This window comes from Lissotriton helveticus, chromosome 4_1 (genome assembly GCF_964261635.1).
Source record: "Lissotriton helveticus chromosome 4_1, aLisHel1.1, whole genome shotgun sequence".
Taxonomy (NCBI): domain Eukaryota; kingdom Metazoa; phylum Chordata; class Amphibia; order Caudata; family Salamandridae; genus Lissotriton; species Lissotriton helveticus.
The window spans coordinates 1,813,683,848-1,813,710,621 of NC_136063.1; the positions used below are offsets into that span (position 1 = coordinate 1,813,683,848).

The 26,774-nt window shown below is 43.6% G+C and overlaps 1 protein-coding gene across 1 annotated transcript in view; it reads left to right on the top strand.

Annotated features, from left to right (window-relative positions):
• The window catches only part of TNMD (tenomodulin), a 580,658-nt gene that overhangs the window by 207,694 nt on the left and 346,190 nt on the right, over positions 1 to 26,774 (top strand). Inside the window, exon 4 of the mRNA XM_078688431.1 lies at positions 3,384 to 3,485. Coding sequence (XP_078544557.1) covers positions 3,384 to 3,485 — 102 coding nt within the window. The remainder of the gene's footprint in view (positions 1 to 3,383; positions 3,486 to 26,774) is intronic.

Here is a 26,774-nt window from a genome sequence, read left to right on the forward strand (position 1 = left end):
CTTATGATGAATAACAGATGAAAGGAAGTTAGTATTATCCACCTTAGCCCATTTAATAGTAAAACCACTTTTACAGACCAGGACAGGTTTATAACTGACTTTAGAGCGGAATTTGGCCAGACCCTCGATAACCTTCCTCAGAGTTAAGGCCCCTTGTTCACTCGCCATCATAATGAGCCCCTATGTTTCTATTACGTTTATAGAAGATTCATGCAATAAATGTCTTAGTTGGGACTCCCGGTATTGGAATGGCTATCATTTCACAATACGCTCTTTCCACTGTGAAGATGTTCATGAGTTCCTTGTGTTTCATGATCTTCAGAATTAAATGTTCTCCAAACTGTTGAAGACTATGGCCCTATAATGGAAATGTGATAATTGCAATACTACGTTATTCATTTTTGTGGCACTTATTTTTTTTTTTTTTCATTTTAATACAAAATGATGGACCTTTAAGAGTCCTGTTTCTTTCAATGTCTAAGTGTAAAGTGGATGATATTGAAAAGGCAAATGTGAAGCCTTCCTCTTTGTTTTGATCTCCATGCCTACTGACTTCTAGGGTAATATTACAAGCAGTGCCCTGGTGGCACAACAGGAATAAGCACCTGTTTTCTGTGCCCCCTGGTCACTATAGTTTCACAAAACTAGAAGCATGAGCTTATGAGCCCTCTTCTGTAAAACAGATAATGCCTGTGTAGTGTACATAGCTCATCAACCCTTTTTTCAGAGGTCATTCCCTCATTAGAATGCCGGTATGGCCCCATGCTAACGATTGAAACAAGTTTACCTCTGAAGTGCACCCTAATAAAGATGCAGGAGGAAAGGCAAAGAGTCCATCATGAGGCGTACTGACTGTGCTCCACAAAAACTGGTGCACAGTCAGTGCTCCCACTGAGTGCGACTGCGGCAAAGGGGGTCCCATGCATCCCCCATAATCCCTCTTAGAGGTGAATGCAGACACTGCACCTGCCTGCTTGGGATCTCTACCCCCCTCTTTAAAGTGCAGGTGGGTGCTGCCTGACACGAGAAAGGTAGGGCGGCTGATTCAAACAACCGCCCTTTATTTTACTAATGCACTGCCCTGGTGGCAGCACACGCTCTTGTCTGACCTGGAGGCAGTGCATTACTTGTAATGAGGTGTACAGCCCCTGTTGGCACCCTGCGCACCTATTTAAAGGTGTGCCATAGTGCAAAGAGGGACAGTTCTCCAGCTTTGTTATATGGCCCCTAGTGTTCATTCAGAGAGAAACAACACACTGCAAATGTACTTTCTTCAGGGTTAACCAGTTCCGTTGGCCGACGGGAGCACTCCCTCCCTAGTGCTGCGAACGACCGTTGGCCGACGCAGCCCCCCCCACCCTTTAGAACGCCCCCACTGTGGCAAAATTGCTGCTGCGGTTATGGCGTTAAATTCATATTCAGGCAACAGAATAGCGAAGTTCCCTACTTACAGCATGAGTGAGGCCCACCTCCCCATGAATATATGTTTGTAGTTCTTCTAAAGCAACGAGCTAAGAAGGTGGGCTGTCTCAAAATTCTGAGACCCCTTTCGAAGATGGCTACAATACTCATTACCAAACAATCTGTACTGTACTGTACTGTGCACTGTGAGGAAAAGATAAGCTATAACATGCTATAGCCTTATAGTTTCCTAGAGCTTGCATTTCTTTTTGTTAGCTATGTGAAACAGCTAACTAACCTAAGGAACAGAGGGGCATATTACCAACAACTAGCGATAATTATCGCTATGTTGGTTTAGCGGCGATTTTTTTATCGCCGAGCTGCGGCGTTTTTTATCGCTTTGGAACCTTGCTATTATCAAGGTTTATCTCCTAAGCGATAAAAATCGGTCGAAATGCATGAATATCGCTGAAAAGTCAGCGATATTAATGCATTACCGAGCTAATGCTCTTAGCCATGTTATCCACCTACCATTGGATAACATGGCTAAGAACTGCTATGGGGCAGGTGTTAGCTTTTGGAGATATTCACGCTTAGCACGAATATCTCCAAAAGTTGGTAATAGGAGATAGCGATGTTAGCGACTGTTTCCAGTCGCTAACATCTTGGCACGCCCACTTTGCATGTCATTAGTGATAAATATCACTGACATGCAAAGCGGGGCCCAAGATGGTCGCTATGTCCTACTAGCTGTCGCTAACTGGTGTTAGCGACAGCTAGGTAATAGGGAGATAATTTTATCTCCGCTTTCTTGGCTTTTAAAGCCAAAAAAGCGGAGATAAACCCCCTTGATAATATGCCCCAGAGACTTCTCACTTTTGCCAGAGACTAATAGTCAAACACTGCCATTCCTCACCTTACCAGGGATTTCTGTATTGTGCTATGTTTTAGATATGCGAGGCTACTGTGTCTCACATGCCAGGATCAGTATATTGTCTCGCACTTCAGCCCCAGGATGCTCTGCTGTTGCCAAGCTGTTCTGTTCTTTCCCATTACCCGCATCTGTATGCATATTACAGCTAACTCGCCCTTAGAGCCCCGCCATCAGGCTGCCATAGCATCTTTTCATCCTTATTGAATATTTTAGATGTTGCATAGTTGCACTGAAGTTTCATCCGTAGCGGATCGCCAAGGGTTACTCAAAGAATATGAACAAACACTTGACTGTCTACATGTCCACTCATGTTCTTCGTCCAAACATTTAAAAAAAGAAAACATGTAAATGGAAGAGTTTTCTTGCATCATCATGGCTGACTTCACATCCATCCACAGCCTTTTCCTTCTCCTTTTTATGATCACTGATTTCCTTTGATACTGTACAGTGCACATAAACAAACTATGATTTCTCCACTACTGCTATGTGCCAGGCCTAACGCTCTTGGAAGCCCTTAATAACTCTTATTTTCGCTTTCTTCAGTCACATTCGTTCCACTGCTCCAACATCTGTAGGGCAGTGCATTAAACAGACCATCACCACTGACCGCCTGATTCTCATGCTTTTCTTTATTCCTGTATATCTTTGCGTTCTGTCCATTGTGAATTGTTTTCATTTTCTTGTTAAATGTACCATATCTTAAACAACCAAACAATCTTTTGATGAAAGTGAGCTGTAAAAAAGCACAGTCCTACAATTTCTATGGTACATCACCCTGCAGGGCAGGTTTACCTGAAGCTATTTACTTTCCAGAGCAAAGGCTGACAAATTCGAAATATATGGTGTTATTTTTGAGCAAGGACTTTGTTGTTGTAAATAATGTCTATAAAGTAGTTTCACCTTGAAGCAAATCCCATCGCTATAAAGCTAAATGTTTCAGGAAGTTACCTGTGAATTGAATCTCTGTAAGCTGAAAACTTAGCATCAACCACGGTTTAAAAAGTGAGCCATCATATTTCAGCTCTTTATTTGTGTTTTTGCTCTATAGGGACTCACTGGAATATTCTTGGTTGAACTCCAAAAGTGTTTCATCAGAACTCAGATTAAGGATATCCCTGAAGTCCTGGATACCGACAATGTGCAACTTGAGGTATGGGGAATAAATCCATATAAATGCACCTGCATACAAGACTTAACACCACAACAACAAAATCTCAAAGCTTACATATGTTCTGACCTCTTTGTATCGAACTAAAACATTGCACGTGATGGGCCACATCTAAAATGCCTACAGGAAACAAACAAAAGCAGCATTAAATGGATGTTGACCAAAATCTTCCTTTCTTCTCTCTAGCCCTGCATTACAGACAGATGAACTTACCATAGTTAATTTTTTCCAAAATACACAAGACAAAATAATTGATAAATTTTTGATGTTTGTGTGTTTATGTCTGCATTAATGAACATGTGTGGCTGTCTGTACATTTCTATCTGCGGGCCAGTATGTATGCTCTCTATATGTACAAGGAGTTTTGTCTGACTGTGAGTACCCTGCAACAAAGGCAAATATTGGCTGTGCCAATGCATGTTTCATTCTAGAAGCAAAAATGTGTTCTCCTGCTGTAATCTTCCGTAATCCCTATACAATTGGTAGGGACCATGTCAAGAACAGCCTCGGAAACAGTAACACGGATTTTACTTTACCTTCCACTGACAGTAAACCCCAAAAGCTCCCTATCATGGACTCCCGTGCACCCAATTACACCTTCCCTTCTCATGAACATATGAATTTTCCCTACCATCCAGGTTATAGACGTTTGCCTTAAGGCAGTCTAAGCCAGAGTCTTGCTCCGAGTGTGCAATATTATGAAGAGTGACCCTTGTATTGACACAGCTTTTAAGTTACTAGTGCTCTTTAATCACACTTATGAGATTTCACCTTTTGCAAGAAATGGAGTGTGTTTTGGGACAGTCAGAGAGTACCCACTTGTGTTATTTGAGGTGTGTGGCAGGTTTATCGTGTATATGGCTACAGTCTTTATTTATTGCTCCCTTTGCGGAGTTGACGCTGTTGCGCTGTTGCGCCAAACTCGTAATCGGGCCCTTAGTGACTTGTGTACATTGAAGACTGATTATGCACAATGCTTCTTCTCTCAAAATATGAAAATATTTTGTTTACCTGACGTGCCTGCGTTTTAGTCTGCATTACTGTGAAACAAATTATGTATCTGTTTAATCCCAATGTGAAACATCCTACAGTGGTCATTGACAATATTTAATGCAATCACTTTTGGACATCTTTTCTCTCCGGATAATTGCATGTGTGTCTTTATTAACATAGGACTATGGGGGTACATGCAGCAAGCAAAGGATTTGCGATTCCTTAATAGCGATTAATAAGGAATCGCTATTAAGGAATTGCAATTCCTTATGCATGTAGGTTTCGCAGAATAAATAGCGATTCCTACAGATTCCCTATTAGTGAATCTCAAATTGCGATTTACTATTAGTGACGGGCCCCCCTAAGCCAATCCCCGCCATGGAAGGGCTTTATGAAACCTACATCGTAATATGGCTGACGGTGCCTGCTGAGCACCACCACCATATTACTGGCCCAGCACCGGCAGGCTGGCAATCAGAACGATTGCAGACTGGCGGAAAAGCTACGGACAGACTTTTCTGTGGCGATCGTTACGCTATCGTAACGAGCCCCTTTGTTCTATTATTGGATCTGTTCGTTTAGAGATGTATGGAAAGTTATCCTCAACTTCCAATAAACTTGATGGAAATGGAAAACCTCTTTTCCATATAGTCCCTGTATTTACTCTCCTATTGGCGATTTGTTTTGCTACCTTTTTCATCTCTCACTTTGTGGAAAATGAGTCTGATTTCAGAGTCTATAGTAACTGTTTGTATGGTGGCGTTTAATGCTTTTATCTTCATTAGTGAAGCAAGTGATCTATGTTCAATTCTTTGTAGCTCATTCCAAGCCAGCTAATCTTGAAATGTTATTGTGCTTCTAGCACAATAGTGAATGCTAATACGAATAGTTCCTCTGCACGGGGTTGCAGCAATGAAGGATCACCAAAGTCTACATTAATTTTAGCAATATCCTTATTGGTGCCAGAATCCTCAATGCTGCTCATTCTAATTTATCTATCCATTTCAAGGTGTTACAAAAGTTTAGACCTAATATTTATAGGATTCAGCTTCTTCCTCTGTATTGCCACTTATGCACCCAAAAATACTTTCTACACTTGGCAATTTTCTCTGTAGGTCAATGGCTGACCAATCCAATAAAACAATGTAGGATGCATAGAGTAAGCAGGGTAAGTGAAGTGTTTCTATTTTGATGGAAACAAATCAGTCTCCAAAAGCTTTTTAGGATGATACGTAGATAGAGAGCAATGTGGGTGGAGCTAAGACGCAGACAGCTTAAAACCATTATTAACAAAAAACTTACTTTTTGATTAACCTCTACTGATGCCCACTTGGACAAATATAAAAGTTGAAGGATGGAAATGAACCCTGATACATCACTGATAGTTTCTTCCACAGGGTGTTCCAATCCACAAATCAAAAGCTGAACAGACGCCAACAAAGCAGCAGCTCAAACTCCCCACATGTTCCACTGCCTTCCATGCAATTGGCCACAAAGCAAAACCTTGGTTTCTCATTGAGTGGTCGTCCCTAAAAGTGCCCTTTTCTATAAGGATTTGTTTGATATCTGCAATCCAATAATCAGATATTGTAATATTACCTTTGAATAAACTTTTTTGAAAATATCAACTAGGCTGATTAAACTATAATTTGATGATAAATTAGCAACACTGTTTTTTAGGTCTCACAACAAGCACTGTGTACAGCACTGTACAGAATCAACTCTTGCTCATAATTCGATGGCTATCTTGTCAGTTTCAGTTCACTGATTTCTACTGGTTACTTTTCTTCCTTTTCTGTATTTGTTCAGGGCTTGGAGTTTAACTCTTTTGCCCACGTTTTTGAAAGACTATGCTGAAGACTTCCACTGCTGATGGTATGGAACTACTTTTGTGTTTTTTTAATGTCATTACTTGTTTAGCACTCCATGGTGTGCACGTTTTGGTTTTCAGAGAGCGCTTATACTTTACTTTCATCCCTGACTCTCCCCATCTCTATCCTTCCTTTTCGGTGAGTCTCAGCGATGGGGCAGGCACCACTTGTCAGCCTAGTTCATGTCCTGGGTGCCGTCCTCCACTTCTTCGTGGTGAACTGTCTGCCAGAAAGCGATCTCTTTGAGGCCCAGTATGTTGCCCCTCACATGGTTGTATCTTCTATTGGTTTGCCAATACTGGAGGCTTTTAAACTTCTTCGGCATTGGCAAAGCCAATAGTGGCATTAAGACATGTTGAAAGTATTGAAGGCAATGTATACTTCTACGATGGCAAGTTGGACGATGCAATGCATGTTGCATGATATCTTTCATACCGCTCATAATTACAAGAAGGTAGTGACATCAGCGACCTTTTGCTTACAATAAGCCATCTTTTGGGCCATTCTATAAGGTTTGTCTCTATTTCCTGCTCTTAATGTACATTAGCCATTATGGACTGCTGTGAAGAAACATCATAATTGTCAAACACCAAATTCACTGTAGGTTGAGTAAACCTAAATGCACCTACATGTCAATTCTGGGTCAGGACCTGTTGATAATGCTTATATGGGTTCTCTGTTAGTGATCTTTAAATAGATACTTGCATCAAAGACAATGGGAGTAAGATAAAGGTACTACTTATAAGAACTAAATGAACAGACTTAGTAAGAGCAGGTGCCCTTCCTTGCCAATATGACCTCTCAATCTGTAGGCTCATATAATTATTGTTGACATGACTCTGGAAACCCACATATCCCACATTCTGTTCTTTAGCTTGTTAGTCAAGAGTGAAGTTATTATTAAACCAGCTAATGCCGAAATCTCAGATTGTTCCAATGACCCTCCTTGTCATATGTACCACGATTGGACATTACTGCACTCTGACTAACAGCATGTGCCATTTTAGGTTTACAGCTACCAGCAATCATTTACCATGATCTACTTACACTTCTTTCCAGGTTATAAAATCTTACATTGTGAAAGAGAGAGTGGAATCTTTAGAAATCATATATCTCAATCAATAGATCCAAGAAGGAAGAAAAGAGAGGCTCATCCTTCACCAAGTAAATCAGAATGCACAGGAAGCACTGAATGTGGCTTAACAGTGTGTTTTTGAAGGTTTGGTGGAACGTTGTAGGGAAGCCATCTGGCCAAAGATCCTTGACTCATTTCAGTGATTCAAAATCCCTTTTTATTTCTGAGCTTTCGCTCATTTTGTTGAGTGCATTACTAGTGTCTCCTCAGTAAGTGTAGGTAGTGTCCAGGAGTCAAGGGATTTTTGACAAAGATCACTGTTTCATGATTTCTTGGGATTGTAAAGGTCAGTGTAGAAAGCAAGTAAGGTTCTATAATATTGATTGAGTCCGATTGTAAGGCGCCATGGTTGTCTTTTATTGCAGAAATCCAGAGATCTTTTTGTTTTTCAACAGAAGGGATCGGGTTCTCCCTGCCTTGTTTCGTTCTAACAGACTTTAACTTTGATGGTATTTATAAATGCATGGGCTCTTTTTCTCAGAATCTTATTGAATTCTTACTTAAGGTGTTTTTTTTTGTTGTGATCTAATGTTCATGAGTATGTGATCTTTCTGCTTCTAGAAGTTTGATTTGTGATCCTAGGGAGTCTAACTTTTTATTTATCGCTTTGTTTTTCTTTACCATAATAGGTATAATTACTCATCTACTGGTAGCTTTCATTGCATACCAAATAGTTTCTAGGGGGAGATCTGAAGACTTATTTTCTGTAGAGAAGTTGATCATTGAAATAATTATGAGGTACTTTTTTCCTGGATCATCAAGGATTTTTTCATTCTCCAGAAGCAATTTTTTTCTGTGGTTTAGAGTTATTAAGATCAAAGGATAAACAGGCATGGTCAGAGATCACTATGGGCTCAATTTTTGGGGTAGAAGCCTGTGAGACCAGTGAGTTGCAATTGAGAAGGCAACCTTTTATGGTGAGAGTATTGAATTGGTTGTCATAGGTGGTGAATATAGTCCATGTGGGTTATGTAAACGTCAAATGTCAAGTTTGCTCATTTGATTGTGTGACTCGTTTGGTTTGTATTTACAGGAGGAAAGCTTATCTAGGACACAGGTCCCAAATATCTAATCATAGAGACTTGGCTCAACAGCCTGTGATTCTGGGAAAATCATCTAATCTCCTCATTTTTAAAAAACCTGGTAGCATTATAAGGTTCTCGTGTAAACCTCTGTAGTCTAATGCCATTAGGTCACATTAACGCTTCATAAAAAAAATCTAAACTATACCTAATAAGTTGTAAATAATGTCTATCAAAAAATCAAAATGCAATGTAAATTGTAGCCTCAAGGGAAGTGCATTGCACCCCACTCCAGAGATGCCAAAACGTCAGGCACGGCCCGTGCCGGGCGTTATACTGGGGTGGTGACGTCAGGCAGGGGAGGGTCAGGGTGGTGGGTTGTAAAATGCGGGATATGGACCATTAGAGGTAAGTACTGATAAAACTAAATAAAACGAATTTAGTTGCCCACGCTGCATCAAATTCGTTTTATTTATGTAACACAGAATAAAACACGCATCCCTGGCAAGAAAGGCTTCTTTCTGATCTGAGTCAACCCATCCAAAAATGAACGTTTCCAGAATAAACGGCATCTGTCACACAGAGGCACGGTGTTAATTAAATGCAAGCAGCATGAGAGTGGCATTATTTTGATAGCAATGAAAACCAATCAATATTTTTTGGATGTGACCCACAGAGAACCCGAGGCTAGTTATCTTCAAATTGAAAATATCCGAATCATTTTAATGAAATGCTCACATCACACGTTTGCAGTACCCTTTAATATAACACAAAGATTTCTTTTAAAAAATTCAATTTAGCTAACCCAGGGTTACATTCGTTTTACATAACAGGCAGAGAATTTTAATAGAAAATGGCAAGTACGATGATATATTAATTGCATGCAAAATACATGCATTGCTTTAAAATGCAATATGTTTCAAAACTCAGTTTTAATATCTTCTGGCAAGATACGTCATTGTTGGCATTTGTAACACTTCCACAACAAACATGCTCTAAGGATCAAATGAATGCTCATATTTTTGTATCACGACAGCCAAGTCTTTAAATGGACAAGGATGCTTAAAACGGAATCCAAGAATCAGCCTGAATTTTACAATACTTGCATTGCAAAGGTGATCTTCTGGATTCTTTGTTTGTCGGGGGAGAATGTCCTTTCTCACAGTGGCCATGTCCTCATGACAGATACCTAGTTTATCTATGCTCAAAGAAGATAGATTTTCAGGGGCCAAACAACCTAGACTGTCCAGGTGGTGTATATTTGCACTGATGTGCTATACAGCACCATGTTATTGAGTAATATAAGAGTGTAATACGTTGTTCCACTTGTTTTTCCATTAGTCAGTACGTTTTGCCCAGAAAAAAATCTATATTTACAGTGAACTCTGACAGGGCCGGACTGGGAACCAAAACCGGCCCAGGCAAAGTGCTCGGCCGGCCCCCGTTCCCCCGGGGGTTGGGGGTGCCACCAAGCTCTTTGCCAGGGCCGGTTTTCGGCCGATTTTGTCACAGGGCCGATTTTGCAGCTATGCTGCAAAAATGGCCCTGTAACAAAAACGGCCCCCAGGGGCCCCAAACCGGCCCCCAACCGTGCGGCACACCGGGGGATTGCCCGGTGCCCACTACAGCCAGTCCGGCCCTGAACACTGATCCACATGGCCTAGGTAATGTGTCAGTATCCACTACTATAGCTCCTCAGCACATACAATGCAACATGAAATCTAAGCAATCTCTTCCCAATAACTTTTCTTTCTAAATTAGCAAGTGTCGCTCCCTCCTAAAACATCAGGCTGACGTCTTCGATCTTTTGGTGGATCAACAACCAGACACTATCTTCCTGACCGAGACATGACTAAACACCAGATCTGGTCCTCAGTGGTGTAACGAAACTTGAGGCCCCCCCTGCAAAGTACATGGAGGGGGCCCCTCATGCTCTGGATCCAGTCAGGCGCTCTCAGGCCAGGGCCGGACTTGGAACCCAAAGCAGCCCTGGTATATTTTGTCAGACCAGTCTCTCTATGGTACATAGCGAGCCAGCCTGAGTCTTGCAAGTGGGCTGGGGAGGGGGGGTTCTCCCCCAATAATCTTTTTTTTTATGGCAAAAGCTGTGCATTATACAACATATTTTGCAATGTATATTGAAATATATTAACTTTTAAAACATAGTAAATGATGACCTTACAGTGCATTGTGATACCCAGTCATACCCACATTCTTACATAGAACATAGAAGATAGACCAGAGAAGCACCACTAAATATGTATGACTTTCTTCTGCATGTTTTCCATCAAAGGTCACTGCTTTATCTGTAATGTTTGGCACCTGAGGGGAGAGTGTGGGTGGCAGACTGAAGCCACATGGAAGTCTGCCTCATTTTGGTCTTGAGGATCCGACCAAGAAGAGCCGAGCCAGAGCAATCATCTGCACGAAGGGTCCGATCAACCTGCTGTGTCGGAGCTGGTCAAGGCCCATCACCCAGTTGGAAGCAGGATATCAGGAGAGAGGAAACAGGCCAGGCTGAGCCTACCTCCCACCAAGCCTCATTTGGAAAGCAGCCTGCGCAACTTGGGGCTGCCAGACACTGTAAACATCCCAATAGAAGCAACGCTTTCCCACCACCTCTCCCTGAGAAGAGAAATACAGAACCCCCAAAGAGGAAGAATGCAAAGAGGTTCTGAATTCACTTCCTGCTCAGGGGGAAATATGCCTCAGAGGAGCTGGTACTGCCCACAAATACTGAGGCGATGCAGCTGGAAAACTGCTGGATGGTGCCCGTCACCCACGCAAGGGAGAGGCTGTATAAACCTTCTTGATCCCACCCCCTTCCTTCGTGTGTCTTAGTTCACTTAAGTAGACCTCTATCTGCCTGCAACACTCTTTAAATCAGCAATGGTACGACGTATCACAGCCCAGTAACATAATACAATATAAAAGCTTAGCAACATAACACATAGAAAAACGTGGCACACCATACTATTTAACAACATAACATATCATGCAATTTCATTATACCATAAGCCAACATACATGACATAGCAGCGCTTATAAGGTGGTCCGATTCTTACAATGTTGCTCACATAGTTTTATGTTTAATATAACCTTTCATTTAAAACAGCAGGATCACAGATTTTTAATGTTTTCAAAATCATCTTTAGAGTTGCACTTTCATCAAACAATCTACTACACTCTGTCTTGTGTTAAAACAACAATGGTGCAACCTCAATAAGGACTAATCTGAGGCATGCACTTAAATAGGGAGTCCTGCCCCTAATGGGGTCATCCAAGAAATCAGGCCTCCTACAGCCCTGCCAACCTAACTAATACATAAGTCAGCCTCACCCATGCAACCCAGGGCATTACAGTCAGGATTTTGAAAAAACAGCTTTTCTGAAAAATGGTCACATGTTTTTAATTTTTTTTTAATCAAATATGATGTCAATAACATTCATCTTACTGATATACTTCTTATTATTATGACCACATTATTAATACTTTCAGCCACTGTGAATCTATATCATAAATATGCCCACCCACACTTCCTGTCAATGGCATGGGCTGCACTGGCAATGCGGTGCCAAGAACACACACATGCTGGAGAAAGTATTTCTTTTTAATAAATATTACAGTCAGTAGTGACTGGCGTATTTGAACTGACATATTACCAACTTGGTAGCAAACCATAGCATCCTTAGTCAGTTGTTCTCAAAATAGCTAAATTGTGTATTATTTAATCCTTTGCACCTTAGCAATGACAAGCACCACTTCAAGACTGCGTTATGACGGAAAAGTAGACATTGCGCTGTAGAAAATACAGGGGCATACAAGGTAGGTCTAGGAGGGCCAGACCCTTGCCAAATATTTAAGATATCCAAATAGAAGGCACCCACATAAAATGACTCTCAATTGCATTAGTTTACATAGCACATGGATAGCTGAATATCTTGCATGGATCTGGTTCTCCTAGACCTATGTTGGACACTCCTGAGAGACTCAACATTTGCATTTCTTTCCGAGGAGGAACAGAAAGAAAAAGTAGCAAGAGAAGCTTTGTATTTTAAGTGGCTGCTGAATTTTAACAAGTGTAGATTTTAGAGCTGACAGTTCTAAAAGTAAATCGGCTACAGTGCCAAATGACCACCATGGACAGACGCACAGAAAACCTAGGCTAAAAAGAAGATACATGGACATTTGAAAAACCAGTCTGCACCAGGGGAGTGCAGCCCAAGTCGATAAAAGGTCATTAGTGAAGGTGGCAGCCTACACAAAAGTTAGTGGAAAGTGCTGGAGGCACTTTTCTGCCTGCAGATACACTCTTTTTGTGTAATCTAAGTCTATTTGTTCATTTCAGAGTCTAAGAGGGGAGCGGGGATCTATCTTGGAAGACGTACCTACGTTTTTAAATATTTTTTTTATTTCATCAAAACAATGTACACATTTTGTTAAAAAAATAATTGTTCCTGTACTGAGATGATGACCTTGAGTTCTCTCAAGTTGAAAGGAGATGTTCTCCTGCATTGTAAAGATTGATTTAAATAGTTTTTTTATTTTTTATTTGAAGTGTGTGCACTACTGGGCAATCTGATGAAGGCAGATAACAATTAGCAAAGGCGCCGAGGGCGTGTGGTGAGGACAAGCAGTAGAGCAGAGTCGCAGAGATTTGCCCTGGACAGGTAGACTTGCTCACAGGAGTCGACTCCTAAACACTGAGCAGTCAACACTGGCGTGTCACTTGGTTATAGTGCGGCTGGGTCTTGGATGAAGGATCATGGTCTCATACTGCACAGAAGAGCGGCAGAAGTGCGGAAGCAGGGGTCTCTACCCCAGGTTCATCCTCCACCTTAGGTATAGAAAATACAGTTAGATGATCCAGCCAGTGCCAGATCAGTGAAAGGATGTAGCAGACAGGCTCTCACCACTAAAGGCATACATCAGCGGCTGAAATAGCAAATACATCCAACTCATACAGTGGACGTTGCACTCATTGAATAGTGGTTTCATCTGAATCTTTATTCAGCTTAATGTTATGGCCTATGACACAATAATGTTACTCAAAAAGTAAAACATACTAAGACGACTGTCTTCAAACTGCCGCCCTTTGCAGCAAGTCTCTATTATCCTGAAAGGCATGAAGTCTTTTTGGAAGAAACGCGCATGCCAACTGCTTTGACAACATAAGACGCTGGCTGACTTATTGTGGCCTCCGACAAACAATGATGTACATATTAGCATGTTTAAACTACAGATGATAAGGCTGCATCTGAGTGCTCTCCTGGCCTTAAAAATGTGCTTGTAATGCTTAACAGGTCTAACTCTGTGCGGATGCACGCTAAACTTCTGCATATAAGTAACTGGAACTGCTGACCTTTTGCTGTTATGATGACACAAGGCCCAGCCGTCCTGGTGCTCACTCCTGCCTTGCAGTGCATGCCCATTCACTAAGTCCGACTCAAGAACTTCTACTGAGGCAGCCTACTAAACACTTTTCATCCTGCAAATCCAACAAGCACAACAAACCCTTTTCAGGATCAGATTGGCGCTCTGCTCCGCTACAGGCTGGGCCATCTACTATCTTGTGAGTGAGCGCAGAGCGATGAGGTGCCGGGTTTTTAAGAACCCGGTGGTGTCAGGGGATAACACCCGAAGACCTCTGAGTTCCCCCTTGTTTCGGACCACAGAAACACGGAGTCTTCTAGTCGCAGTCAGAGATCAAGTTTTATTGATAGCTACCAAGTAACAGGTGTCCTAGAAGCACGACAAGCACGGGTCATGTGTTCTCAGGAGACTGTTCGTTTTTACAGAACCAGCCTTCTCCTTATATACAAAAATAATAGCTGCAAGCAAGAATTCTTGAGTTTATGATATGGCTATATACATATTTCTACAATAATACAAAAGAGCGAAGTCATGTAGGCAAGCCCGTATTTTAGATGTCCAATTCGTGATAGATTACCTAGCCAGGCCCGGAATTCCCATCAGATATCGGTGAAGCCCCAATAAAAGAAGGCACCTCCTAGTCATAAAACTGGCCATAAACAGGGAGCGTGGACAGGTGTGTATGTGTGTAGAAAACATGATCTGTATGTGGTGAATGGTTTGTGGTATGTTGTGCATTGATGCTATCGTGTTTGGCCACTGGGCGAGGAGCTGCCTAAACAGGTTTGGCTGGAGGCAAGGGAGTCAGTTGGGACAGGTCAGGGGGAAGTCAGGGAAGGTGGACGTGTCCTTTTAGATCAAGCTCGACCTTTAATTGACTTATCATGAGGGCAAGACACAAGATGGATACCGTTTACAAAATGGAGTCTGGGGGGTCGGGACGGAAACTACGATTCAGGGGTGTTAGCATGCCTCGATCATGACGCAAATGCATAGGAATGATGTCCTAATCATTATCGGTTCGTCGACACCAAATTCGTCATGGTACGTTGATGTTTCGGGACACGGGTATTGGACCTCGATACCGGGACAATGGTAGGGTCCAGAATTTCAGAACCACAGACCCTCCTTTTGCCCTCATATAAGGCAATAATTCATGTTAATCCGAGTCTAAATCTGTATGAAGGAATTCGTGGAGATGCTGTTGTAGCATCATTCTGTTGCTCAGTTCGTCCCTTGACACAGGCTTCCGTACACATGAGGTAGCACAGAGGCCACATAGTGCAGGAGCGCACTGTACACACAGGCAAAACATAAACAGAAGTGCTAAGATCATCCCAATAAAGATCAATGTTTTCCATCCCCATGTAGCGATCAGTCCCCAGAACCACCCTAGCAAGGACCAGTCCCCTTTTTCTACGTGAAGGGAACCAGATATCTCGTGTAACTTAGAGATGGCCTGGTACACCGTTGGTGCGTTATCAGGGATGAAAATGCAACAACTGGATTGGATCACTCTACACACACCACCACGATCGGCGAGTATGATATCTAGGGCAACTCGGTTCTGAAGGGTCATAAGTCGATCCGACTGAAGTTCGGTCGTCAAATTGCCAAGAGCTCCGGCTGTTGTAATCACGGCGGATTCAACTATCCTCGATAACTGGCGAATATTCCTGCTGTTCACCATAGGCCCCCAGAATGGCAGAAAACCCTTTGCGAAGTCAGCGAATTCCTGACCCGCGGTGTCGTCTTTACTCACGACACCTCTAGCTGTCCTCGTCCGATGGTAATCTGCTCTGGCCGTGTAGGTGGGAGGCAGCAGAAATGCGATAAAGCATGTACCTGAGAAGTCAGGGGGTAACCAGGTGTAAGCTTGGTCATGGCAGACGAAATACGTGCCTTTGGCTGCTAATAGTACAGGGGAAGTTCGGGAAGCGAACACATACGTTTCCGTGCATATACTCTTTCCTAATTGTGCTTTGGGATCCCTGCCGATACCTTGTAAACATAAGTGACCTCGGTTGGGTACTATCCAAACTGGGCGGGATTTCTTTGCTGTCTGGCTCTTACTCAGGTAAACCCCATATTTAGTTACGTTCCAACGAGTGTACGGAGTGAGTTCATCTTTGGGAATCGTAAGATAGGTGTCGAACTCTCTACTCATATTTCTTATCCCTGCTATTAGTGCCTTGTTACTGGAATCACTTTCAGTAGAACGTGTCGGGTATGGTTCTAGGGCGAATAGGAACATGGTCTGGAAAGCCCACAGAGAACCATAATAACTGAAAGGCAGGATGAAGTATGGATACCCTTATCCGTTGTGTGTGGCATGAGTCCACATATCCAACAGTTCGATGTGTTCATGATGGACTGGTGTTGGTGTAGGAGTTGAATGAATGAGTTATTTACAAATTCGAGTCTTCTGGCAGATTCGTGTTCAGGTAGAGGGTGAAAGTAGTGTGGAGAGATAGTAGGAGGAGGTTGTGGCCGGGTGTCATTTGAAAAGGTAACTTGGAATACGAATAGAGTATAACCAGTCAAAAACATCGTTATGCTACACAACATTAAAATACATGTTATCAAAAACTTTCTTTTGGCCAGTACAGTGCATAGTTGTCTTTCAACGTTCGTGAGTGTGGTAGGTCTCTTTACCCTAGGAAACTCCATCCTCTAGTTGCTGCCCGCGGTGGTAGGTTGGTTCTGCCAGGGAGTGCGCTCTGTTCAGTCCGGGGTAACTCCCTTGGACCAACCAGAACCGTTGACCTAAACGTCCCCAGTTGCACTCCCCAGCCTTCAACCGCGACCCTAGCAGCAGAACCGGATGGCGGTTCGAAAATCAAAAATGAGCAAGTTTCCTGAGAGTGAGAGAGCTGAAAAATCAAAAATAGTTCTTGGGGGAAGGGAAAATCACATTCGTTTTTTTTTTTTTATTAGTCTCTTTGTCTTGACCTTAGATTATATTGTTGTTTCCCAGGTACGGTGTGGTCTTCAAACAATGTCTCAGGTTCGGTAGTGTCCAACTGCATAGACTGTGGCACAAATCCTTGTAAAATATGATCACTCTCCTTTTCGGTACCAGTTTCTTTTAAACGTGCATCGCTGAAAGGGATGAAACGAGGTATGGATTCTGTCTTGGAGTCGGCAATTCCTTCGTTGACCCACCGGTCGTATGGAAGGGGCAGAGGGACCCGTTTACAATGGGTCCCGTGCACCCAGTTCTTTTTGCCTTACACCCGAACCGCTGATCTCATGGAAAGAAGTACCAGGTAAGGTCCGGTCCACCTCGGCTGTCCGTTGTTTGTGCGCTGGAAATTCCGCACCAAGACCCACGTGCCGGGTGTGATGGAGTGACCTGGATCGTCAGAGGCTGGTGGAGAGGAACTGTGAACCTGTTGGTGTAAAACACGCAATTTAGTTGTCAATTCGCGCAAATAGTCAAGCAGTACGGGGTGCATTATTTCGCTGAGTTTGTTTGGCCTTGGCACGCCCCAGACGTTGGCTGGGCGGCCAAACACTATCTCATGGGGGCTAAGTCCTAACCTGGAATGGACTGTCATTCTGGTTGACAAGAGTGCTAGGGGCAAGGCGTCAGGCCATTTAAGACCTGTACAGGCTTGGATCTTGGCTAATTTGAGCTTTAAAGTGCCATTGTAGCACTCTACCAATCCAGCTGATTGGGGGTGATTCGCAGAGTGGAATTTTTGTTGTATGCCTAAACATTCACACACTCTCTTCATCACGCGTCCTACGAATTCACTTCCATTATCACTCCAGACGATTCTAGGCATGCCAAATCTCGGGAAGAACTCTTTGACAAGGGCTTTGGCAGTTGACAAGGCAGTATTGTCTTTAAGGGGGTACGCTTCCACCCACCTGGAGAAAGCGCAAACAACAACGAGCACATACTTCAGATTGTTGCATCTCTCCATGTGAATGAAATCGAGCTGCAAAACCTCGAACGGATACGTTGGAGGCTCAAAATGACCAGCTGGAGTTGGGGTTCCCCTACCGGGATTGTACTTCAAACACACCATACAGTTTCTGACCACATTCTCTGCATATTTCGGGATATTGCTGTTTTGCCATACTGGGGCCAATACTTTACAGATTCCTTTCGAACTGATGTGCGCAAATCCATGAGCCATTGTTACTACTGCAAGTACATATGCGTTAGGTAATAGCCATCGCTGGTGTTCTGACAATTCGACCCAACAACCATTCGCATCTAACCTACCCTTACTTTCTCTCCATTCATTCACCTCTTTCTCAGTTGCCTCGGCTTGTATAGATTTCACGCTTTCAATGGTGTCCTCACACATTCCTACATCAGTAATCCATCTAGCGGGACCTACAACATACATTCGACTCATTGTGTTCCTTGCAGTCTCTTTTGCAACCTCGTCTGCAAATGCATTCCCGCGGCCAACATCATCCTGAATCTTTTTGTGTGCACTGCATTTTACAATGGCAACTTGTAGTGGCAAGGTCAGTGACTGGAGGAGCTCATTAACTAGCTGACCATGTTGTATCTTTGCACCATGTGACGTAAGAAACCCACGTTCACGCCACAGTCTCCCAAAACTGTGAGCCACACCAAAGGCGTATTGGCTGTCAGTGTACACATTCACTCGCTTTCCTTTCGCTAACACACATGCTCTGGTAAGCGCAATTAGCTCTGCAGCTTGTGCAGAATTATGGGAAATGCGCGCGGTCTCTATAATGGTGTGTAATGTCATTACGGCATATGCTGCAGTCGTATCACCATTCGGCAGCTTGAAACATGAACCATCAACCCATAAAGTATTGTTGCATTCAGGAAGGGGAGTGTCCTGTAAGTCTACTCTCCCTTTTGTCTCTTCTTCTGTCCGAAAACAGCAGTCATGGTTATCAATCTTGTCTGTTTCTGTCGGAGTGGGTAATAACGTTGCGGGATTCAGTGTATCGCACCTCTTTATGTGGATGTGACTTGCTAGCAGCGTAAGTTCGTAACTGGATAGTCGAGCGCTGGTAAGGTGTTGTGTCTTCGTCCTGTTTAGTAAAATGTCTACTGCATGCGGAACCATAACGATCAGAGTATTATTCATGACTAATCCAGCGGATTGTCGGATGCAGACAGCTGCTGCCCTCAGACAACTTGGTAGGGCTTTAGCCACAGGGTCTAGAGTTGCCGAAAAATACGCGTATGGGCGCTGTCTGTCCCCAAAATGTTGTGTTAAAACTGATAAGGCACAACCTTCCTTCTCATGGACATATAATGTAAAAGGCTTACTGTAGTTGGGGTTTCCCAACACAGGAGCCGAACACAATGCATCACGCAACTCGTGGAAACTCGTCTGGCAATCTTCAGACCAAGGCATAGGATTTGGCGTGTCTTTACAGAGTAGTGCCAGCAAGGGTTTAGCTAGTAGTGAGAAATTCGGTATCCATTGTCTACAGTACGAAGTAATGCCCAAGAAGGCTCGAACCTCTCTCTGTGTTCTTGGGGCACTCAGTTCTGCAATTGCCTGTATTCTTTCTGGTGTCAGTCTCCTTCCCTCCTTCGACAAGATGTGACCTAAGTAGGTTACTTCTTGTCGGCAAAATTGTAGTTTGGAAAGAGAGACTTTGTGCTTCATGTCACATAAGTTACGTAATAATGATAACGTAGCTTTCTTGCAAATCTCTTCAGTGTCTGCAGCGATCAGCAGATCATCTACGTACTGAATCAGAGTTGAACCATTCGGTAGAACAATCGTGTCTAGTTGTGTTTTCAGGGCCTGACTGAATATTGATGGGCTTTCGCAGTAGCCTTGAGGAGCGCACTTGAAGCGGAAACTTCGTCCTCCTAAATTAAATCCAAAAATATCTCTACTCTCCTCAGCAATCGGGATGCTGAAGAAAGCGTTCTTCAGGTCAATCACCGAGAACCAATTTACTGAAGCTGGAACCATCGTCAATAAAGCAGTAATGTCGGGGACAACTGGAAACTGTGGGATAACTATCTTGTTTACTTCTCTTAGGTCGATCACGAACCTATACACAGGGGGCTGTGAAGGATCCGTACGCTTTAAAACCGGTAAGACTGGACTGTTACAAACATTTCCTGTCGTTTCTTCAATGACGTCCTTATCAATCAGGTCATAAACAATCGTCAATAACGCCTTTTCACATTCGCTAGATATTTTGTATTGGGGAATGCGTGGCAACCTAACGTTGGCTTTCAATGTTATGACATACGGTGCTATCTCCAAACGACCTACATCATTAGAACTGTTTGCCCAGAGTACATCAGGAAGACACGACAATTCAGTTGCAATATTTTCTTTTGGCACATACATTGGAGAAATGACTTTCTTACCTAAAGTAAGCTGTACTCCCAATGGTGAACAGTACAAAGTCGCATATAACCTTTTTAGCAAATCCAAGCCTAACAAATTTTCACCGCAACCTGTTGTCAAAATGAGGGGTGCTTCTAATTCGCATGGGCCAATAGAAAGAGATACAGGACTGGAGATCGGGTTTCTAACAGGGGCGCCAGAGAAACCTACTGAAACATTCATTTCGCCAGACAAAGGTGCGCCAGGAAGTTTCGAGTGCATGATAGAACTTTTTGTAGCACCAGTATCCAGCAGAAATGGCTCTGACACTCCTGACGTAATTACCTTGACATAAGGTCCATTCTGATCTACTGGAACTGAAACAACTCCCTCTCTTTGTCCATGGCTGTCCTAGCAATCGTTACCCTCATTTTCGTGTTCGGGGTAATAGTCGTCAGTATAGTACTGAGCTGACCTGGACGACGCATTATTCTGTTGGTCAAAGCTGTTCATCGAATTCTGAGGCGGAAAAGGAGTGGTATTCTGGGTGAAATTTACACGGCCCCTACCTCTAGGGGCATGTTGAACACCTCTTCCCCTTACACCTGAAGCACCGCTCAAACGTCGCGCAAGAGCCGGACAATTACCTTTAAAGTGACCCTCTTCCTTGCAATACGCACATTGATTCGGGCCATAAGCAATACGCTGATGGGAAAACTCGTTTCCTTGCGCGTTTCTCGAATACTGCTGTTGTGGTTGATAATTGGGCTGACTAGCCGTACGAGGCGGATAAGCTTGCTGGAGAAGAACTTTAGTTTTTAAATCTTTTGTCTTTTTGTCGACTTTATCTAGCTCGTCTTTGCGCCTATTTTCATAGTACTGGGCTGTAGCTAAAATTTGAGCTGACGTAGAGACAGCCCAAGCACTCTCTGAATCTTTCAGTTTATTACACAGTTCAGGTATTAAATTATGTACGAATTTGTCTACAAACAATCTTTGACCACCCTTGGTAGCCATATCCTGACCACTATGATCGGTGAAAGTCTCCTCAAATCTTGTGAAAATGTCAGACACATTCTCATCTTTCTTCTGCTTGCACGCAGATAGCTTGTCCCAGTTTACGCGTACTTCAGGCATTATCGTTTTCATGTACGCGATAATTCTACCGGGAAGTTCAGCTATTAACGGCTCAGGTTTAGAACCACCAATTTGTCTAGCATCTATAGCGGCAATGTTCGCCCATGAGTCACCTAGTTCTTGGTCATGGTTCGTATGACGTATTTTGCTCCATAGAGGGTGTGGAACTACGTTCCCAAACAGCATGTCTATATCCGCTAAATTCATTATACATGAGCTTGCAGTTTGCGATAACTCCTTATAATACCCAGTCGGGTTTTTACGAGGATCAGGTAATGTCTGCTTGAGTGCTAAGACATCGGATCTTTTCCAGGGGACATGTACCCATACACGCTGGAAATGAGGCAAAATTGGCGGATTCGCATTCGCATCACCTTCCCTCCAAACCGGAGGAACCTCTCTCATGGGGTACTGTCTCGCTCTTTTCCCGCCTGATGCATCGTCTTCGTGACATGATCTAGAGACGTTTCCCTTACTCCTATAAGAGAGCAATAACTCTATCGCTTTCTCAACATCTGCACCTATAATCATACCTTCATAGAACTTAAAGCGTGTACGCCATAGTTCGTTCATTGTGTATGTGGGATCATTTGTCTTCACATCTTCGCCCAGATATACACACATTTCTTCGAATACGTATCTCTGAGTGGGTGCATTCCATTGACGGAAAACTTCCATAACAGACTGAACATCATATCTAACAGTATCCGTAATCCATTTACGGGCTAGTTCATTCAGCACTTTTCTTTCCTCGTAATCAGGCAGTTGACTACGTAACTGTCTATGTTCTGTTTTAGGGGTCGTTTTAGGCGACCCGAAGAAAGGTGAAAGCAGACCAGTGACGGTACCTGTCACTCTTTGTCTAATAGAAGGAGAAGCTTGCGGAGGGGCAAACGCATCAGAAAAAACAGGCTGAGGCAAAGAAGAAGTAGAGGCAATAGTAGAGGAAGTTGAAGTAGTCGCAGACGTAGTATCATAGACAATAGCTGGAGTTGTAGGCAAAGTCGTAGAAGTAGATGGAGTATGTAGCAAAGATGGCGGCCTTTGAGAAGGCTGCGCCGGAGAAGTAGGAACCAGCTGAAGAGTAGCTGGCGTGTGTGCAAGAGCTGTGTTTCGTGCGCCGGGGCGTGGTATAGAAAAACGCTTTGGCGTTGTAGTAGCGTCTAACGCATACGGTGGAGGTGAGCTTAATAAGTGGGACATTAATGCATCTTTTTCGGATCTCTCCTCTTGACCTTGTCCCTTATTTGGTAACATCGGGTAGCATTTATCTACTGCTAGTTTCTTGCTCCGAAGTATTTGTTCGTTTTCCTGCTCTTCCTCGTTATCCCTGTATGCAACGGCAGCTTGCACCATTGACATACCTCTTTTATTCTTTTTTGCTAATTTTATTTCTTTCTGTTTGGCTTCTTTGCGCCATAAGCGGAAAGAGTCAAACATCGCCGGCCGGGCTTTTCTCTTGAATGATTTGACCTCTAGGTTATCTAATATTTCTGAGTCGAAACTACCATATTGGGGCCATTTTAAAACACCATCCTTGCGGGTGCATTTTATCCACACTTCATTATATGTGATAGGACCTACGCCGTGCTTTACATAGAGCTCATATGTTGGAGTTCCAATCGGAGGAACCGGACAGGAATCCTCTAATCGGGAGTCCTTACTATAACCAAGACAAAACAAGTTTCCAAGTCTGCTAAAACCAGGCATCTTTGCTCACTAGTCTAGCTTCAAACTTCAAAGGATTATCTGTTACGATATTTCTCGTGAATACACAAGTCCTTCGGCTTTGGGGCTTGCAAGTACCAAATCAAATGGTATCTCAAGGATACCAAAAACTAAGGACAAACTAAGGACTGGGAGACGCTCCACTTATACTTAACTGAAGTATTTGAAGATCGGTGACGTCGCTAGAAGACTCGTCTATCGTTTCGCTCTACCAAGGATCACTGGGTCCAAAACAAGGCGATAGTCAGGGCAGCAGTCCTTCGTAGCCGTCGGGACGCGGGGAACCTCGCAGCAAAGACCTTCGGAACCACGTCGACATACAGGGGTCGCTGAAGTGGCTGGCCGTCCTCCGGAATTTTCACACGAAGCTCCTCACGAACATCTGGCTTGGACCGTCGCCGCTTGATACGGCCCCACGTTGGGCGCCAACTGAGGTGCCGGGTTTTTAAGAACCCGGTGGTGTCAGGGGATAACACCCGAAGACCTCTGAGTTCCCCCTTGTTTCGGACCACAGAAACACGGAGTCTTCTAGTCGCAGTCAGAGATCAAGTTTTATTGATAGCTACCAAGTAACAGGTGTCCTAGAAGCACGACAAGCACGGGTCATGTGTTCTCAGGAGACTGTTCGTTTTTACAGAACCAGCCTTCTCCTTATATACAAAAATAATAGCTGCAAGCAAGAATTCTTGAGTTTATGATATGGCTATATACATATTTCTACAATAATACAAAAGAGCGAAGTCATGTAGGCAAGCCCGTATTTTAGATATCCAATTCGTGATAGATTACCTAGCCAGGCCCGAAATTCCCATCAGATATCGGTGAAGCCCCAATAAAAGAAGGCACCTCCTAGTCATAAAAGTGGCCATAAACAGGGAGCGTGGACAGGTGTGTATGTATGTAGAAAACATGATCTGTATGTGGTGAATGGTTTGTGGTATGTTGTGCATTGATGCTATCGTGTTTGGCCACTGGGCGAGGAGCTGCCTAAACAGGTTTGGCTGGAGGCAAGGGAGTCAGTTGGGACAGGTCAGGGGGAAGTCAGGGAAGGTGGACGTGTCCTTTTAGATCAAGCTCGACCTTTAATTGACTTATCATGAGGGCAAGACACAAGATGGATACCGTTTACAAAATGGAGTCTGGGGGGTCGGGACGGAAACTACGATTCAGGGGTGTTAGCATGCCTCGATCATGACGCAAATGCATAGGAATGATGTCCTAATCATTATCGGTTCGTCGACACCAAATTCGTCATGGTACGTTGATGTTTCGGGACACGGGTATTGGACCTCGATACCGGGACAATGGTAGGGTCCAGAATTTCAGAACCACAGCAACGTTGTCTTTCTTTTATTTCCCTGATGACTGACTTGGAAATAAAAGAGGAACAACAACATTTAGTTTAACACCAGTGCTGCTACTTCTAAAGCTGGAATTTGGGCAGTGCCAAACACCTTGGATGGGTCAGGTGGCTTGATGTAATATAGAACCCCAATAAGAAAATCACCACCCATAACAAAACCAGCCCCAGGAAACCCCATGTAATGCCAGTCTGGGCCTGTCTCAGAGCAGGGGCCCACTGCACGTGCACAGTTCCAGAGGGGGGCCCTGAAGCTCAGGGCCTCCTGCGCTGTAGGGGCTGTGGGAGCTATTCTTATGCCCCTGCCATTAAGCACAGTGACAGTTAACTGGCACAATCATTTATTCTGCAACGCTCCAAACACCAATCAGATGAGGCCAAGGAACTAATGCAATGGAATAGAGTGGAGGGGGGAAACAAAAATGAACAATCAAGGTAACATAATGAAAGATGTATTGCAGAGCATGTGTTAGAATCATAGTTAGACCAAACACTTTCATAAAGAGGAAGCTGCTGTAGGAGGTGGAGACTGCCAGAAGAGAGTGACCGTCATTGACGAGAAACAATACAGTAGGAAAGAAGCAGCAAGAAAATAAGAGCGGTCAAATAGCGGGAGACAGCAGGCCATAATGGATGTATAAGAGGAAAGAGAGACTGAAAGAGGATGCAAGATGATACAGTCAAGGAAAGAGAACGAAAAGGAGATCAAGAAGGACAGTCATTACAAAAAATGGGTATAGACAGTTAGTGAGTAATGAAGGAGCGCTCTTAAATAATGTGTACGAGAGAGAGTAAGTGAAAGAGTTAGGGATAAAGAGAGAGAAAGACTACTTAGAAAGTCAGGACAGTTGGCAAAGAGATAAAGGAATGAGTGAGAGAAATAGGTCAGAGAGGTAAGGGTAAAAAGGAGGGACATTTATGGGAAAGAGAAGAAAACAAGAAAGGGAAAAACAGAGAAAGAATCAAAACAGCTAGAAAGAGAATGGGGATATGGAGGCTCAAGAGTGACCACCTCTGAGCAGATGCTGTCTAGAGAGTAAGATTACCTAAAATGAGGGTCACTCAAATTGCATGAAGGGGACTATATGAAAGAATGAGGCACAGAAGAAAAGTACGTCATAGTAGAAGCTAGAGAGAGGGAAGGAAAGAAAGCAGGATGAAAACTACACGTTAGGAAATAACGGAGATCAAGTAAACCACAGAATAAAAAGTGAGGCAACCAACAGGGAAAAAGAGGGATGTTGTGTTGGAGATATAGATTTGAAAGGGGATGGAAAAACACAAGAAATAAGTCCCTTTAATGCACCATGACTGTTTGCGTTATTTCGAGTAGCCGAGCTCTGGGAGCTTTTATACAAGTTTTTAGTGCTTTCCTACAGCACGAAAAGCATACATTTTAAGGAAGTGCAGTGCACTCATTTTAGTGCAGTTTAAAAAACAGAAAAGCTGTCCCATCTTTCTCACCCAGCTTTCAATATTTATGGAGGGAAAACATACATGTAAAAGGAGCAATGTCCACTATTCAGAGGATCATTGGGATGGAGCTGCAGGCCACGGCTCTGAGCCATAGGGCCACCCTGCTACAATACCTAAATACTGACCGTCTGAGCCGACAGCGCCACTGCCAGAGTCCCCGGATGTGAACCTGGCTTGGCTCTCGTCTCCATCCCAGAGCAACACGTGCAATCCACATCTGCGCTAAATGTTGTAAATCCTAAAGTAAGTGCATTTACTTGGTCAGATCTCGCTTTTTTTGGGGGGGGGGGGGCAGCAGAACCTACCTCTGAAAAGCCAGACCAAGTAATGCAAGGAGTCAATCATACCCAGATTCTATCCGCTGTCAGGCATTGTTAAAACAGTTGCCTTTGTTCAGTACTTGCAGTGGGGGCTTTTGGGGTTTTGTTAAGTCTTGTGTGACAACGTGGTGAGGCATAATGGTTGCTATGATATCAGCCCAATACCCCCAGGGCCTGCCAGTTACTCCATGCCTCCCTTTATTACATCAAGGTAGAAAAAAAGGGCTGTTGGTGGACTCACCTGTTTGGGTGACCCCAGTTAGTCCAGCGCTGGCCTCACTACTTCTTTAATCCCTAGGAATCACAGCCCTTCTGCAGCTGAAGGATGCCAGCATGGCCGGGAGAAGGCTGCTGCAGGACGCATGAGACCCTGTTACTCTTTGCAGCTTGCCACCTCTGTAGTCTGACTCTGATAATGGACTCAGGGTGGTTGTGGGCGGGTCCACAGACAATCACTGAATCCTGCTTTAGTCATCCATCCAGGCCTTCTGCAAGAGTCCATCACGCTCTCCTGCAATTAAAAAACCATGGCTGGCTTCCTGTAGAATCAGTGGCTT